Source organism: Amblyraja radiata, chromosome 9 (assembly GCF_010909765.2).
Source record: "Amblyraja radiata isolate CabotCenter1 chromosome 9, sAmbRad1.1.pri, whole genome shotgun sequence".
In the NCBI taxonomy this organism is placed as follows: Eukaryota; Metazoa; Chordata; class Chondrichthyes; order Rajiformes; family Rajidae; genus Amblyraja; species Amblyraja radiata.
Genome location: NC_045964.1, coordinates 55249778 through 55264692, shown reverse-complemented (window position 1 = coordinate 55264692; position 14915 = coordinate 55249778). Strand labels below are relative to the sequence as shown.

General features: G+C 51.1%; 1 protein-coding gene across 1 annotated transcript in view; it reads left to right on the top strand.

The window, feature by feature from the left end:
- Positions 1-661: 661 nt before the first annotated feature.
- esr2 (estrogen receptor 2) overlaps positions 662-14915 on the top strand; it is an 88834-nt gene continuing 74580 nt past the window's right edge. Inside the window, exon 1 of the mRNA XM_033027506.1 lies at positions 662-781. Coding sequence (XP_032883397.1) covers positions 756-781 — 26 coding nt within the window. The 5' untranslated portion in view covers positions 662-755. The remainder of the gene's footprint in view (positions 782-14915) is intronic.

Below are 14915 nucleotides of genomic sequence, written 5' to 3'. Positions count from 1 at the left end.
CGGCGCGGACTCGGTGGGCCGAAGGGCCTGTTTCCGCGTTGGATCTCTAAACTAAAAAAATGAAACAACGGGCAGAGAATAGGGGAATATTCGGAGTCCAGGCTATGGCTCGCAGCGTTGTACGTGCATTGGATCGGGAATTGGAAGCTTTCCCTAACCAGAGAGCGGAGGTGCCAGGTGAAGAGATAGTGGTTCCTGGAGGAAGAGTTCGAAGAGCAGGATCCCAACCTGAAACGTCACCTACCCTTGTTCCCCAGAGATGCTGCCTAACCTGGGGGGTGGGGGTGGGGACTGAGTGAGTGAGGGGTGGGGAGTGAGGGGTGTGGGATGGGGGTGAGGGGTGAGGGTGAGGGGTGGGGAGTGAGAGTGGGGTGGGAGTGGGGACTGTGAGGTGAGGGGTGGGGAGTGAGAGGAATGAGGGTCGAGGGGAGTGAGGGGTGGGGACTGTGAGTGAGGGGTGGGGAGTGAGAGGAATGAGGGTCGAGGGGAGTGAGAGTGGGGACTGTGAGTGAGGGGTGGGGAGTGAGGGGTGGGGACTGAGGGGTGGGGAGTGAGAGTGGGGTGGGAGTGGGGACTGTGAGTGAGGGGTGGGGAGTGAGTGGTGAGGGAGGGGCGAGGCGGTGCCGAGTGGCGGCTGCGGCGGGCGGGCGGGCTAGCGGGCTGGCGCTGTCAGTCGGGAGTGGGGCTCGCTACCTGCGATCAGTCCCGCAGCCCGGCCCCGGCAACGCTGCACCTGGAGCCGGAGCGGAGCCGGCATGGAGCGGGACCCGGCCGGCAGGCGGTGAGTCCCGGCTCCGGACCTCTCTCCCCACTCCCCCTTCTCTTCTCCCCACTCCCACACTCTCTCTCCACCTCACCCCACTTTCTTCTATCTCTCTTCCTCCCCTTCCCTCTTTCCCCACTATCCCTCCTTCTCTCCCACTCTCTCTCCCTCTCGCTTCAGCCACACTTTCGCTTCGCCGTGCGTCAAATCTCGACAATGATTTTACTTTTTTGGTTACTGGCCGAAAGTCTTTTTTGTTTTGTAGTTTCGGGGCCGGGACTGGAGCGGTGTGTGTGTGTGTGTGTGGGCTGTGTGTCTCTGTCTGTGTGCATGGGCTGTGTGTCTATGCAGGACTGTGTGTGTGTGTGTCTGTGTGCATGGATGTGTGTCTGCAGGGATTTGTGTGTATGGGCTGTGTATGTATATGGACTGTGTATGTGCATGGATGTGTATATGAGTATGTAGGGGTGTGTGTGCGCATGCCTGTGTGTGTTTGGGTTTAAGGGGCTGGTTGTGTGTGTGTGTGTATGTGTGAGCTGTGTGTGTGTGTGTATGTACACATGTGTGTATGTAGGAGATATATATGTGTTGTCGACACTGTGTGTGTCTTTTTCTCCCCACACTTTTTCACAGTGGTGAGTCTGTGGAATTCTCTGCCTCAGAGGGTGGTGGAGGCAGGTTCTCTGGATGCTTTCAGGAGAGAGCTAGATAGGGCTCTTAAAGACAGCGGAGTCAGGGGATATGGGGAGAAGGCAGGAACGGGGTACTGATTGGGGATGATCAGCCATGATCACATTGAATGGCGGTGCTGGGCCAAATGGCCTCCTCCTGCACCTATTGCCTATTGTCTGTTGTGTGTGTATGTGTAGGGTGTTTGTGCATGTGTGGGGATGCATATGTGTGGATGTATGTCGATGATGTGTGTGACCGTATGTAAGAGCTGTAAGTGTGTGTGTGTGTGTGGGGGCATTGTGTGTGTGTGTGTGTGTGTGTGTGGGGGCACTGTGTGTGTGTGTGTGTGTGTGTGTGCGTGTGTGTGCGTGTGTGTGTGTGGCAAGGTGTCTGGGTGTGGGGAATGGGAGAGAGGGTTGGGGGTCATTAGGGGGTTAAACCTCCAGCCTTGTGATGGGGCAGTGGTCTCCGCTGACCATCTGGCCCCTCTCCACAGCACGAGCAGGGAGAACAGGCAAACTGATCCTAACCCTCCCTCTCCCCCCCCCCCCCCCATCCCCTTTCTCTCCCCCCCCCCCCCCATCCTCTCCTCTTTCTCTCCCCCCCCCCCCTCCCCCACTCCCCCTCGCCACCTCCCTCCCCTTGCACCTTCTTCTCCCCGTCCTGCGTGGAGGGATTGGGGAACAGAGAGGGTGGGCCGGGAGAGAGATCAGCACGCCTGCTCTCCCCGTCCCGGTTACATGTGGAGTGAGTAGGATGGTGATCACATAAAGACCACCCCCCACCCCTCCCCCGATGCACGGTGCTAGGTTAAAGCCCCCTCCCATCCCTTCCCCCATCCCCAATCCTCCCATCCCTCAATGTTCAGCATCCTCCTCTCGGAGACCCCCCCGCGGGGAAGGTTTGCCTCGGATGAGGATGTGCGTCACCCTAGTTTAGAGATGCAGCGCGGAAACAGGCCCTTCGGCCCAACGAGTCCGTGCCGACCAGCGATCCCCGCTCACTAACACTATCCCACACACACTGGGGACAATTTACAATTCCACCAATTAACCTACAAACCTGTACGTTTTTGGAATGTGTGGGAGGAATGCTGAGCACACGGTGAAAACCCACGCGGTCACGGTGGGAACGTGCAAACTCCGTGCATCAAGAACCCGCAGTCAGGATCAAACCCGGGTCTCTGTCGCTGTAATGCAGTTGCACTGGAGTACACTCTGGAGTTTAGAAGGATGAGAGGATATCTCATTGAAACATATAAGATTGTTCAGTGCTTGGACACGCTAGAGGCAGGAAACATGTTCCCGATGTTGGGGGAGTCCAGAACCAGGGGCCACACACAGTTTAAGAATAATGAGTAAGCCATTTAGAACGGAGACGAGGAAACACTTTTTCTCACAGAGAGTTGTGAGTCTGTGGAATTCTCTGCCTCAGAGGGTGGTGGAGGCCGGTTCTCTGAATGCTTTCAAGAGAGCTAGATAGGGCTCTTAAAGATAGCGTAGTCAGGGGATATGGGGAGAAGGCAGGAACGGGGTACTGATTGTGGATGATCAGCCATGATCACATTGAATGGCGGTGCTGGCTCGAAGGGCCGAATGGCACCTATTGTTAATTGTCTCTACCGCTGCACCACCGTGCTGCCCCAGGTGTTGGGCACCCGTGGGGAGATGTTCAGTAAGGTGCGTGTGGCTGGGAGATGATGCCGGGGCATTGTCGGGGCGTTTGGTGTGTGCCTTGGTGTTGGTGGCGACCTGCACTGTGGACTCTGGGACTCTGGGTGGTGATGTTTCCCAGAGATTGAGACCTGCCTCCCTCTCCATCACATCTCCGCTGCTTCACATCAAGATCTTACAGAGGTGAACAAAATCATGAGTGCTAATGGTCAGACACACACACACACACACGCACACTCACACCCCCCCACACACACACACACACACTCACACCCCCTCACACACTCACACACACACACACCAAACACACACACACAACAAAACCACCCCAACACCCCACACACAACACACATACACACAACAACAAGACACCACACACCACCCACACACACACTCACCCACACCCACACACACACGAACACATGAGCACACACACACACACACACAACACACACAACACCAACCCCACACACCCCCCCCACAACAACTACACACCACACCCACAACACACACACCCACGCACTCACACCCCCCCCACACACACACACACACACCTCACACACACACACACACACACGCACACACCCACACACACACCACACACCCCACACACACACACACACACACACCCCACCCACACACCCCACACACATACCCCACACACACACACACAGAGTCTCTTGCCCAGAGTAGAGGAATCGAGAAGCAGAGGACATAGGTTTAAGGTGGGGGGGGGGGGGAGTTTAATAGGAGCCTGAGGCATAACTTTTTCACACAGAGGGTGGTGGGTGTATGGAATGAGCTGCTGGAGGGGAGGTAGTTGAGTGCAGGCACTATCGCAACATTTAAGAAACATTTAGACAGGTACATGAATAGGACAGGTTTAGAGGGATATGGGCCAAACTCGGGCAGGTGGGACATGTTGGCCAGTGTGGGTAAGTTGGGCCGAAGGGCCTGTTTCCACACTGACTATGATTCTATGGCTCGTTGTTTAAGAAGGAACTGCCGATGCTGGAAAAATAGCGGAGTCAGGGGATATGGGGAGAAGGCAGGAACGGGGTACTGATTGGGGATGATCAGCCATGATCACATTGAATGGCGGCGCTGGCTCGAAGGGCCAACTGGCCTACTCCTGCACCTATTGTCTATTGTCTATTGTCACTTATCCATGTTCTCCGGGGATGCTGCCTGACCCGCAGAGTTACTTCAGCACTTTTTGTGTATTAGGGATATTGGAGCACCCATGTGAAAAGGTTGCCCCTCGGGTTCCTATTAAATCTTACCCCTCTCACCATAAACCTATGTCCTCTTGTTCTTGATTCCCGTAACCTGGGTAAAAGACTGTGCATTCACCCTATATAGTCCCCTTTTATAAGATTTACTAGTGGACCCGTTGGGCCCCCTTTGTGTCGCCAGTCGAGCACAACCCGTCAAATTCCGTCAACTGCGCACGCGTGGATACCGGGCCCGGCAAGTGGGAGCGCACTGTGCAGGCGCGACTGCCGCCTTGAAACTCGTCCCGTTCAGAGTAGAAAGTTAATTAAAGTTTTTAAAAGGAATTACTTTGTAAAATCAAATGAAACCTGATACTGCACGCCGCAGGCGAATGGTATGTAAGGTGCTCCTAATATTGTTGTGGTATCGTGTACCGCTTTGGCTGTATTTCGGGAACATACATACATACATACAAGATGAAACTTTTAGTTATATAGTAGACCAAGTGGAACCCGTTGGGCCCTGTTCCCCCAACGCAATATTCCACCACTCACCCATAGCCCCCAACGCAATATTCCACCACTCACCCATAGCCCCCAACGCAATATTCCACCACTCACCCATAGCCCCCAACGCAATATTCCACCACTCACCCATAGCCCCCAACGCAATATTCCACCACTCACCCATAGCCCCCAACGCAATATTCCACCACTCACCCATAGCCCCCGACTGCGCAGGTGCGGCTCATCTCCCCTCATTCCTTCCCCCTCCTCTTCTCCCTCCCTCTTCTCTCCCCTTTCCTCCCCTCCTCCACTCCCTCCCTCACCTCTCCCTCCCTCTCTTTTCCCCTACCCTCAATCACTCCATGCCCTCGGTCACTCCCTCCCTCCATAACCCTTCTCTACCCACCTGACCCATTGGGCCCCGTTTGTAAAGTAAAAAATGTGAATAACTTGTAAAATCTGAACGAAACTTGCAAAAGTACACCACAGGACAATGGTGAGTAAGGTGGGCCAAAAATTATATCGCTATCGTGTACCGTTTTGGCATAATTTCAGGAACCCCGCACAGACAGACATAGATAGAAAGAAACAAGATGAGAGTTTTAGTAATAGATAGATAGATAGATAGATAGATAGATAGATAGAGAGATAGAGATAGAGATAGAGATAGAGATAGAGATAGAGATAGAGATAGAGATAGAGATAGAGATAGAGATAGATAGAGATAAGATCACCTCTCATTCTTTTGTGCTCCAAGGAATAAACTCCTAGTCTGCTCAACCCCTCCCTATAGCTCAGGCCTTCGAGTCCTTGCAACATTGTTGTAAATCTTCTCTGCACCCTTTCCAGCTTTAATGACACCCTCTCTATAACAGGGTGATCAAAATTGAACACAACACTCCAAATGCGGCCTCACCAACATCTCGTACAACTGTAACATAACATCCCAACTTCTATACTCAATACCCTGACTGTTGAAGAGCAATGTACCAAAAGGCTTAGTAGACACAATGACCTGCAGATGCTGGTTTACAAAAAAAAAGCACAAGTGTGCTGGAGTAACTCAACAGGTCAGGCTGCAATGTGATGAAGGGTCCTGACCGGAAATGTCACCTATCCATATCTTCCAGAGATGCTGCCTGACCCGCTGAATTACTCCAGCACTTTGTGTCTTCTTTGTACCAAAAGCCATCCTCACCACCATGTCTACCTGCGGAGTTCCCACATTGTAGGCATGGACCTTCTCCGGGTACTGACTGATCTGGGTGGTGTAGGTTGGAACAAACTGAATCGGCTGGAAGAGCACAGTCGGTCAGGCAGCTTCTGCGGAAGGACAAACCAGTTCAACGTTTCACTTTGAAACTCCAGTACAAACGAGGATCTGCAGATGCTGGTGTACAAAAAAAAAGTGGTGGAGTAACTCAGCGTGTCTCAGCAGTATCTCTGGAGAACATGATCAGAATCAGAATCAGATTTTATTCGCCAAGTATGTTTTGCAACATACGAGGAATTTCACTGGCCAGGTCATTCATACAATTAAAAGCAACAGACTCAAAAACACATTTTAACATGAACATCCACCACAGTGACTCCTACACATTCCTCACTGTGATGGAGGGCGAAATAAAGTTCAAGTCCTTCCTTTTGTTCTTCCTCGGTCGTGGGCCTCGAGCCTCCGTTGACGGAACGGTCTTGACTCCCGTAGCCGGCGGCGTTCAGGCCCTCCGCGTCGAGGCGATCAGCTCCTGCATCGGGGGGTTGTCAGCTCCCCCGCGCCGGGCGATCGAACCTCGCGTCGGGGCTGGTCGAACCTTCTGCGGTGTTGGAGCTCCCGACTAGCCTCTTCCGAGACTGCGAGCCCTTGATGGTAAAGTCCACAGGCCGCGGTGGGAGCAATCCCAGGCAAGGGATCCGCTCCGATGTTAAGTCCGTGCCCCGCGGTGGCGCTCACGACAGTCCGAGGCGGCTCCCAGCTCCAGCAACGGAAGGTTGCACAGCCCGGAGAATGTGATCCGAAAATTGATCACAACTCCGGGAAGGTAGGAACTTGAAAAAAAGGTTCCCCCGATCCCCTCCCCCTACATAAAGCAAACCGAAGTACATTAGAACAAACTTTTAACAAACGAAAAGATGAAAAAACAAACAGACTGCCGGCGACCTGCTATCTACCCCTGGTGGATTGGGGACGTTTTGAGTCGGAACCCTTCTTCAGAGCGGTAGTGGGGGAAGTGGGGAAGCAAGCTAGAAGAGAGGAGGGAGGGTGGGGTGGGAGAAACCCTGGCGAGTGATAGGTGGATACACACACGTGGCTATTGCAGTGAGTCCATGATAGAAAATAGACAATAGGCAATAGGTGCAGGAGTAGGCCATTTGGCCCTTCGAGCCAGCACCGCCATTCAATGTGATCATGGCTGATCATCCCCAATCAGTACCCCGTTCCTGCCTTCTTCCAATATCCCCTGACTCCGCGATTTTTAAGAGCCCTATCTAGCTCTCTCTTGAAAGCATCCAGAGAACCTCTGAGGCAGAGAATTCCACAGACTCATCACTCTGTGAGAAAGAGTGTTTCCTCGTCTCCGTTCTAAATGGCTTGCTCCTTATTCTTAAGTGTGACCCCTGGTTCTGGACTCCCCCAACATCAGGAACATGTTTCCTACATGTGATCTTCGAGCCGGAGGGGAGCAGGAATAACACAGAGAGGGGGGAGCAGTGAGAGAGGGTCTCCCGTCACAGAAAGGAGAAGAACTTCTTCAAAGTAGACAAACCTTGGGGAGATTTCACAGTTGGGCAGTAAAATGGTGACACAAGGAGCTGTAGATGCTGGTTTACTAAAAAAAAGGACACAAAGTGCTGGAGTAACTCAGCGGGTCAGGCAGAGTCGCGGGAGAGCATTGATAGGTGACGTTTCACACAGTGCTGGAGTAACTCAGCGGGTCAGGCAGTCGCTGGAGAGCATGGATAGGTGACGTTTCGGGTCAGGACCACTTCTTCAGACTCCAGGTAGGTGACAATTCGATTATTGTGCACTGTTCTATTGGGATTGGTTTATTATTGCCGTGGGCATTGCAATCCATTGAAAAGCTAGGCATACATACGGTAGACAGTCAGACCCTTTTCCCCCGGGTGGAGATGTCAAAGACATTCTGGACATAGGTTTAAGGTGAGAGGGAGAAAGTTTAAAGGAATGCGTGAGGCGAACACAGATGGCATACACGGGTTTGTTTTACACAGAGGGTGGTGAGTGCCTGGAGCGCGCTGCCAGGGGTGGTGGTGGAGGCAGACACCATAGTGGTGTTTAAGATGCTTTAATTAGGCGGAGCGACACAGATCACGTGCAGGCAGATGAGACCCTTCTACAGACTGACTGACTGGTGGAGGAAGGGGGGAGGGGAGAGAGCTGCTTCTGGTCCCACAGATGCTGCCTGACTAGCTAAGTATTTATTTATTTTTGTTCCGGTTCCAGCATCCACAGTATAATTTGTTTTCCATGGATGGTGAGAGATGCTTCCTGTGAGGCACTCGGTGTCTGAGCCCAGAGGGCACGAGTTTAACATGAGAGCCAAGAGTTTTCGCAGAGATCAGAGGAAGAATATTTTCACTCGGTAGGCGTTTAATTCAGGAAGGTTCTGTCTCAATTATTCAGAGATACAGCGTGGAAACAGGCCCTTCGGCCCACCGAGTCCATGCCAACCATCGATCACCAGTTCAGTCGAGTTCTATGGTTTCACACTTGCTCATCCACTCCCTACAAACTAGGGCACTTTACAGAGGGCCAATTAACCTACAAACACACACGTCTTTGGGACGTGGGAGAAAACTGGAACACCTGGAGTAAAACCACGTGGTCGCAGGGAGAACGTGCAAACTCCACACAGACAGCACCCGAGGTCAGTATCGAACCCGGGTCTCTGGCGCTGTGAGGCGGCGGATTTACCCACTGTGCAGCTCCAGAAACTCTAACATTAAAGAGATATCTTGACAAGGATTTAAATCACCAAATGACGGTAGTCAACTATATTAGTGGGAGCAGATAGGGTGGACAGTCAGGGCCTTTTCCCCAGGGTGGAAATGTGAAATGCTAGAGGCCTGAGCTGTAATCTGGAGGGGCAAAGCTCACGGGCGACATGGAGGCGCAGCGGTAGAGTTCCTGCCTCACGCCGGGTTCGATACTGACCTTGGGTGCTGTCTGTGTGGAGTTTGCACGTTCTCCCTGCGACCACGTGGGTTTGACAGAGACCCAGTTTCGCTCTTGACTACGGGTGCATCCCTGCGACCATGTGGGTTTCCTACAGGTGGTCTGGTTTCCTGCCACATCCCAAAGATGCGCAGGTTTGTAGATTAATTGGCCGCTGTGAATAGTCCCTGGAACTCGTGTACTAATGACTGTTGGCACAGACTCGGTGGGCCAAAGGGCCTGTTTCTGCACTGTATCTCTAAAGTCTAAAGTACAGACTAGGCACTGGTGTTGTTCGATGTTCTACAGAAGTATATACACTTATGGGAGCCCGAGATAGGATGGACAGTCAGAACATCTTTCCCAGCGTGGGAATATCTAATGCCAGACGTAACTTTAAGAGGCAGAGGAGATTAGTTTAACTTGGCATCACGTACGGCACATACACCGTGGGCTGAAGGGCCTGTTCCTGTGCTGCACTGTTCTATGGTAAATGAGTTTGTATGGGTGGGTGCTTCATGGTTAGCATGGGCATGATGGGCCGAAGGGTCTGTCTGTATAGTGTATAACTCAATGATGGTTAGCTCACCATCTATCCCAGGAGTCAGGGGTGTTTCATTGTCATATGTACCGATAACGGGACGATTAGATTCTTACTTGAAGCAGCTTAACTGCCCCGTAAACGCAATACATAGATAATATATTATAAATAACAACTCAATAAATGTATAGCCTCAATACCATGTGCAAAACAAAGCCCAAACTCCTTAATGCATCCATCATAGTTCACTAGTTAGTGTCGTGCGGTGTTCAAGAGCCTGATAGTTGCTGGGAGGAAGCTGTTCCTGAACCTGGAGCTCACGGTTTTCAGGATCCTGTACCTTCTTCCCGATGGTAGCAGTGAGATGAGAGCGTGGCCAGGGTGGTGTGGGTCTCTGATGATGCCGGCTGCCTTTTTGAGGCAGCGCCTCCTGTAGATCCCTTCGATGGTGGGGAGGTCAGTATCTGTGATGGACCGGGCAGTGTCCACCACTCTCTAGTCTCTGTCGTTCATGAACGTTTGAGTTGCTGAACCTGGCCGTGATGTAACACCGACTAATCTTTCATTGCCTTGCTTGTCAATTTCCGAGTCAAAAATGCACCCAGATGCTGTTTCCACCGCTCTCTGAGTTCCAAACACCCGTGACCCTCTGAGGTGAAAGTCTCTCTCTGTCTTAAATTATACAAGACGTCGGTGAGGCCGCAGTTTAGCACTGCGTTCAGGTTTGGCCAAAATCCTACAGGAAAGATGGAAAGGGCGCAGAGAAGATTTGCGAGGATGTTGCCAGGACTCGAGGGCCTGAGCTACAGGGAGAGGTTGGGGCAGGCTGGGACTTTCTTCCTTGGAGCACAGGAAGCCGAGGGGTGATCTTATAGAGGTGTATGAGATCATGAGAGGAACAGATCAGGTGACCATGCAGTCTTTTACCCAGAGTAGGGGAACCAGGAATCAGAGGACATAAGTTGAGGAGGGAAAGGTTTAATAGGAAGCTGGAGGGCAACCATTTCACACAGTACGTGGGTGTACGGAACGAGCTGCCAGACAAGGTGGGTGAGGCTGGGACAATAACAACATTTAAAAGACATTGCTACAGACGGCTGTGGAGGCCAAGTCATTGAGTATATTTTAAGCGGAGATTGACAGATACTCGATTGGTGAAGGTGTCAAGCATTGTGGGGAGAAGGCAGGAGAATTGGGTTGAGAGGGAAAGATAGATCAGCCACGATTGAATGACAGAGTAGACTAGATGGGCCGAATGGCCTAATTCTATGACTTATGCACAGGTACATGGATAGGAAAGGTTTAGAGGGATATGGGCCAAACATGGGCAGGTGGGGCTAGTATAGATGGGGCAGCTTGGTCGGCATGGGCAAGTTGGGCCGAAGGGCCTGTTTCCATGGTGTGTGTCTCTATTAAGCAGAGGAACCTATTTCTTTAACTAGTCAATAGACAATAGACAACAGGTGCAGGAGTAGGCCATTTGGCCCTTCGAGCCAGCACCGCTATTCAATGTGATCATGGCTGATCATCCCCAATCAGTACCCCGTTCCTGCCTTCTCCCCATATCCCCTGACCGCTATCTTTAAGAGCCCTATCTAGCTCTCTCTTAAAAGTACCCAGAGAACCGGCCTCCACCGCCCTCTGAGGCAGAGAATTCCACAGACTCACCGCTCTCTGTGAGAAAAAGTGTTTCCTTGTCTCCGTTCTAAATGGCTTACTCCTTATTCTTAAGTGATGCCTGTTTGTAGGATGAGGAGGGAATGTCCTCTCCACACAGACCATGTCGAAGCCCCTCGATATCGCCAGCTTCCATCATGCCCACTCACCCACCCTGCCTCCTCCCCCCTCCCCCCCCCATGTGCATCCTCTGTTGGGAAGCCACCCAGACCACGTGTCCCGCTCTGAACTGCTTCCAATGCTGGAACATCCTTCTTTCCACAAGGAGACCACAGCTCTCCAGATGTGGTCTCACCAGAGCCTTGCACCACTGAAGCATAACCTCCCCATGTGTGCCTTTTCATGTTAGACTTTAGACTTCAGAGATAGATTCAAGATTCAAGTGAGTTTATTGTCATGTGTCCCTGATAGGACAATGACATTCTTGCTTTGCTTCAGCACAACAGAACATAGTAGGCATGATCACAGAACAGATCAGTGTGTCCATATACCATTGTATAAATAGATACACACATGAATAAATAAACTGATAAAGTGCAAATTACAGATAATGGGTTATTAATGTTCAGAGTTTTGTCCGAGCCAGGTTTAATAGCCTGATGGCTGTGGGGAAGTAGCTATTCCTGAACCTGGTCGTTGCAGTCTTCAGACACCTGTACCTTCTACCTGAAGGTAGCGGGGTAATGAGTGTGTGGCCAAGATGATGTGGGTCCTTGATACAGTGCGGAAGCAGGCCTTCCGGCCCACCGAGTCCGCGCCGACCAGCGATCCTTGCACACCAGCACTGCCCGACACACACCAGAGACAATTTACAATTGACAGAAGCCAATTAACCTACAAACCTGCACATCCTTGGAGTGTGAGAGGATGGAAGCCGGGTCTCTGGTGCTGCAAGGCAGCAGCTCTACCCGCTGCACCACTGGGCCACTCCTCTCATGAAGATAAATAACACACAAGCATCAATAGACCAGGCGAATGCACACTTTTACCCAGAGTAGGGAAAGCTAGATTGACCATAGGTTTAAGGTGAGGGTAGAAAGATTGAATAGAAACCAGAGGCTAAGCTTTTTCACACAGAGGGTGGGGGGTGTGTGGAACGAGCTGCCTGAGGACCTTCCCACTATGTCAATAGACAATAGATGCAGGAGTAGGCCATTCGGCCCTTCGAGCCAGCAGCGCCATTCAATGTGATCATGGCTGATCATCCCCGTTCCTGCCTTCTCCCCTTATCCCCTGACTCCGCTATTTTTAAGACCCCTATCTAGCTCTCTCTTGAAAGTATCCAGAGAACCGGCCGCCACCTCCCTCTGAGGCAGAGAATTCCACAGTTACCAATGCCCAATGTTTGGACCAGTTGTCCAATGTTACACTTAGATTCATAAACAGCACCGAATCAGGCCCTTCGGCCCACCTTGTCCATGCTGGCCAAGTTGGTGTGCTGGGCTAGTTCCATTTCGCCGGACCATTTGGCCCATATCCCTCTCAACCTTTCTCATCCATATATCTGTCCAAAAGTAGTCATTGTCTCCGCTTCCACAGCTTCCTCTGGCAGCTCCTTCCAGATACGGACTACTCTCCGAGTGAAAAGCTTGCCTCCCAAGCTCCCTCAAATCTCTCCCATCTCACCTGAAGCCTGTGCGCTCAAGTTTTAGAATCCTTTACCTGGGGTGGGGTGGAGTGGGGTGGGGGGAGAGAGACTGCGAGTGTTCACACAGGTCTAGGTCTATTATTGCCACGTGTACCGAGCTACAGTGAAAAGCTTAGCTTAACAAAGGGGAAGATACAGAGTGCAGAATATAGTTCTCAGCATTGTAGCACATCAGTTCCACAGACAAAGTCCAATGTTCGCAATGGGGTAGAGGTGAATCGGACAGTACCCTAGCTTATGGAAGGGCTGTTCAGAAGCCTGATAACAGAGGGGAAGAAGGCAGCAGAGTGGCGCAAGGGTAGAGTTGCTGCCTTACAGCGGCAGAGACCCAGGTTCGATCCTGACTGCGGGTGTTGTCTGCATGGAGTTTGTACATTTTCTCCGGGTGCTCCGGTTTCCAACCACACTCTGAAGACTTGTAGGTTTGTAGATTAATTGACTACTTTTGGACAGATATATGGATGAGAAAGGTTGAGAGGGATACAGTGTGAAAACAGGCCCTTCGGCCCAAATTGCCCACACTGGCATACATATCCCAGCCACACTAGTCCCACGTGCCTGTGTTTGGTCCATATCCCACCAAACCTGTCCTATCCATGTACCTGTCTAACTTTTGTTTAATGTTGGGATAGTCCCAGCTTCAACTACCTCCTCTGGAAGCTTATTCCATACACCCACCACCTTCTGTGTGAAAAAGTTACCTCTCAGATTCCTATTAAATATCTTCCCCTTCACCTTAAACCTATGTGCTCTGGTCCTCGATTCCCCTACTCTGGGCAAGAGACTCTGTGCATCTACACAATCTATTCCTCTCATGATTTTATACACCTATGTAAGATCACCCTTCATCCTCCTGCGCTCCAAGGAATAGAGTCCCAGCCTACTCAACCTCTCCCGATAGCTCAGACCTTCTAGTCCTGGCAACATCCTCGTAAATCTTTTCTGTTTAATCCCCTCTCATCCCTCTAAATTCCAGAGTGTACAAGCCCAGCTGCTCCATTCTCTCAGCATATGACAGTCCCGCCATCCCGGGAATTAACCTTGTGAACCTACGCTGCACTTACTCAATGGCAAGAATGTCCTTCCTCAAATTAGGAGACCAAAACTGCACACAATACTCCAGGTGTGGTCTCACCAGGGCCCTGTACAACTACAGAAGGACCTCTTTGCCCCTTTAATCAAATCCTCTCGTTATGAAGGTCAACATGCCATTTGCTTTCCTCCCTGCCTGCTGTACCTGCATGCTTACTTTTAGTGGCTGATGTACAAGCACACCCAGGTCTCTCTCCCTTTCCCAGCTGAATGATTGGAAAATGGACTTCATGGAAGGAAGCAGAGGGTGATGGTGGAAGGTTGCTTCTATGACTGGAGTTAGATAGAGCTCTGAAAGATATGGGATATGGGGAAAAAGCAGGAACGGGGTACTGATTTTGTATGATCAGCTATGGTCATATTGAATGGCGGTGCTGGCTCGAAGGGCTGAATGGCCTTCTCCTGCACCTATTGTCTATGTTATAAAAACACATAAAATTCTTAAGGGATTGGACACGCTAGATGCAGGAAAAATGTTCCCGATGTTGGGGGAGTCCAGACTCAGGGGTCATTATTAAGAATAAGGGGAGGTCATTTAGGACTGAGATGAGAAAAAACTTTTTCACCCCGAGAGTTGTGAACCTGTGGAATTCTCTGCCACAAAAGGCAGTGGAGGCCAATTCAATGAATATTTTCAAGATAGAGTTAGATTTAGATCTTAGTACTAACTGAATCGTGGTTAGGGTAACATGAGGGGAACTTCTTTACTCAGAGAGTGGTAACGGTGTGGAATGAGCTTCCAGTGGAAGTGGTGGAGGCAGGTTCGTTGGTATCATTTAAAAATAAATTGGATAGGCATATGGATGAGAAGGGAATGGAGGGTTATGGTATGAGTGCAGGCAGGTGGGACTAAGGGAAAAAAGTTGTTCGGCACGGACTTGTAGGGCCGAGATGGCCTGTTCCCGTGCTGTAATTGTTATATGGTTATATGGGGAGAAGGCAGGAACGGGGAAC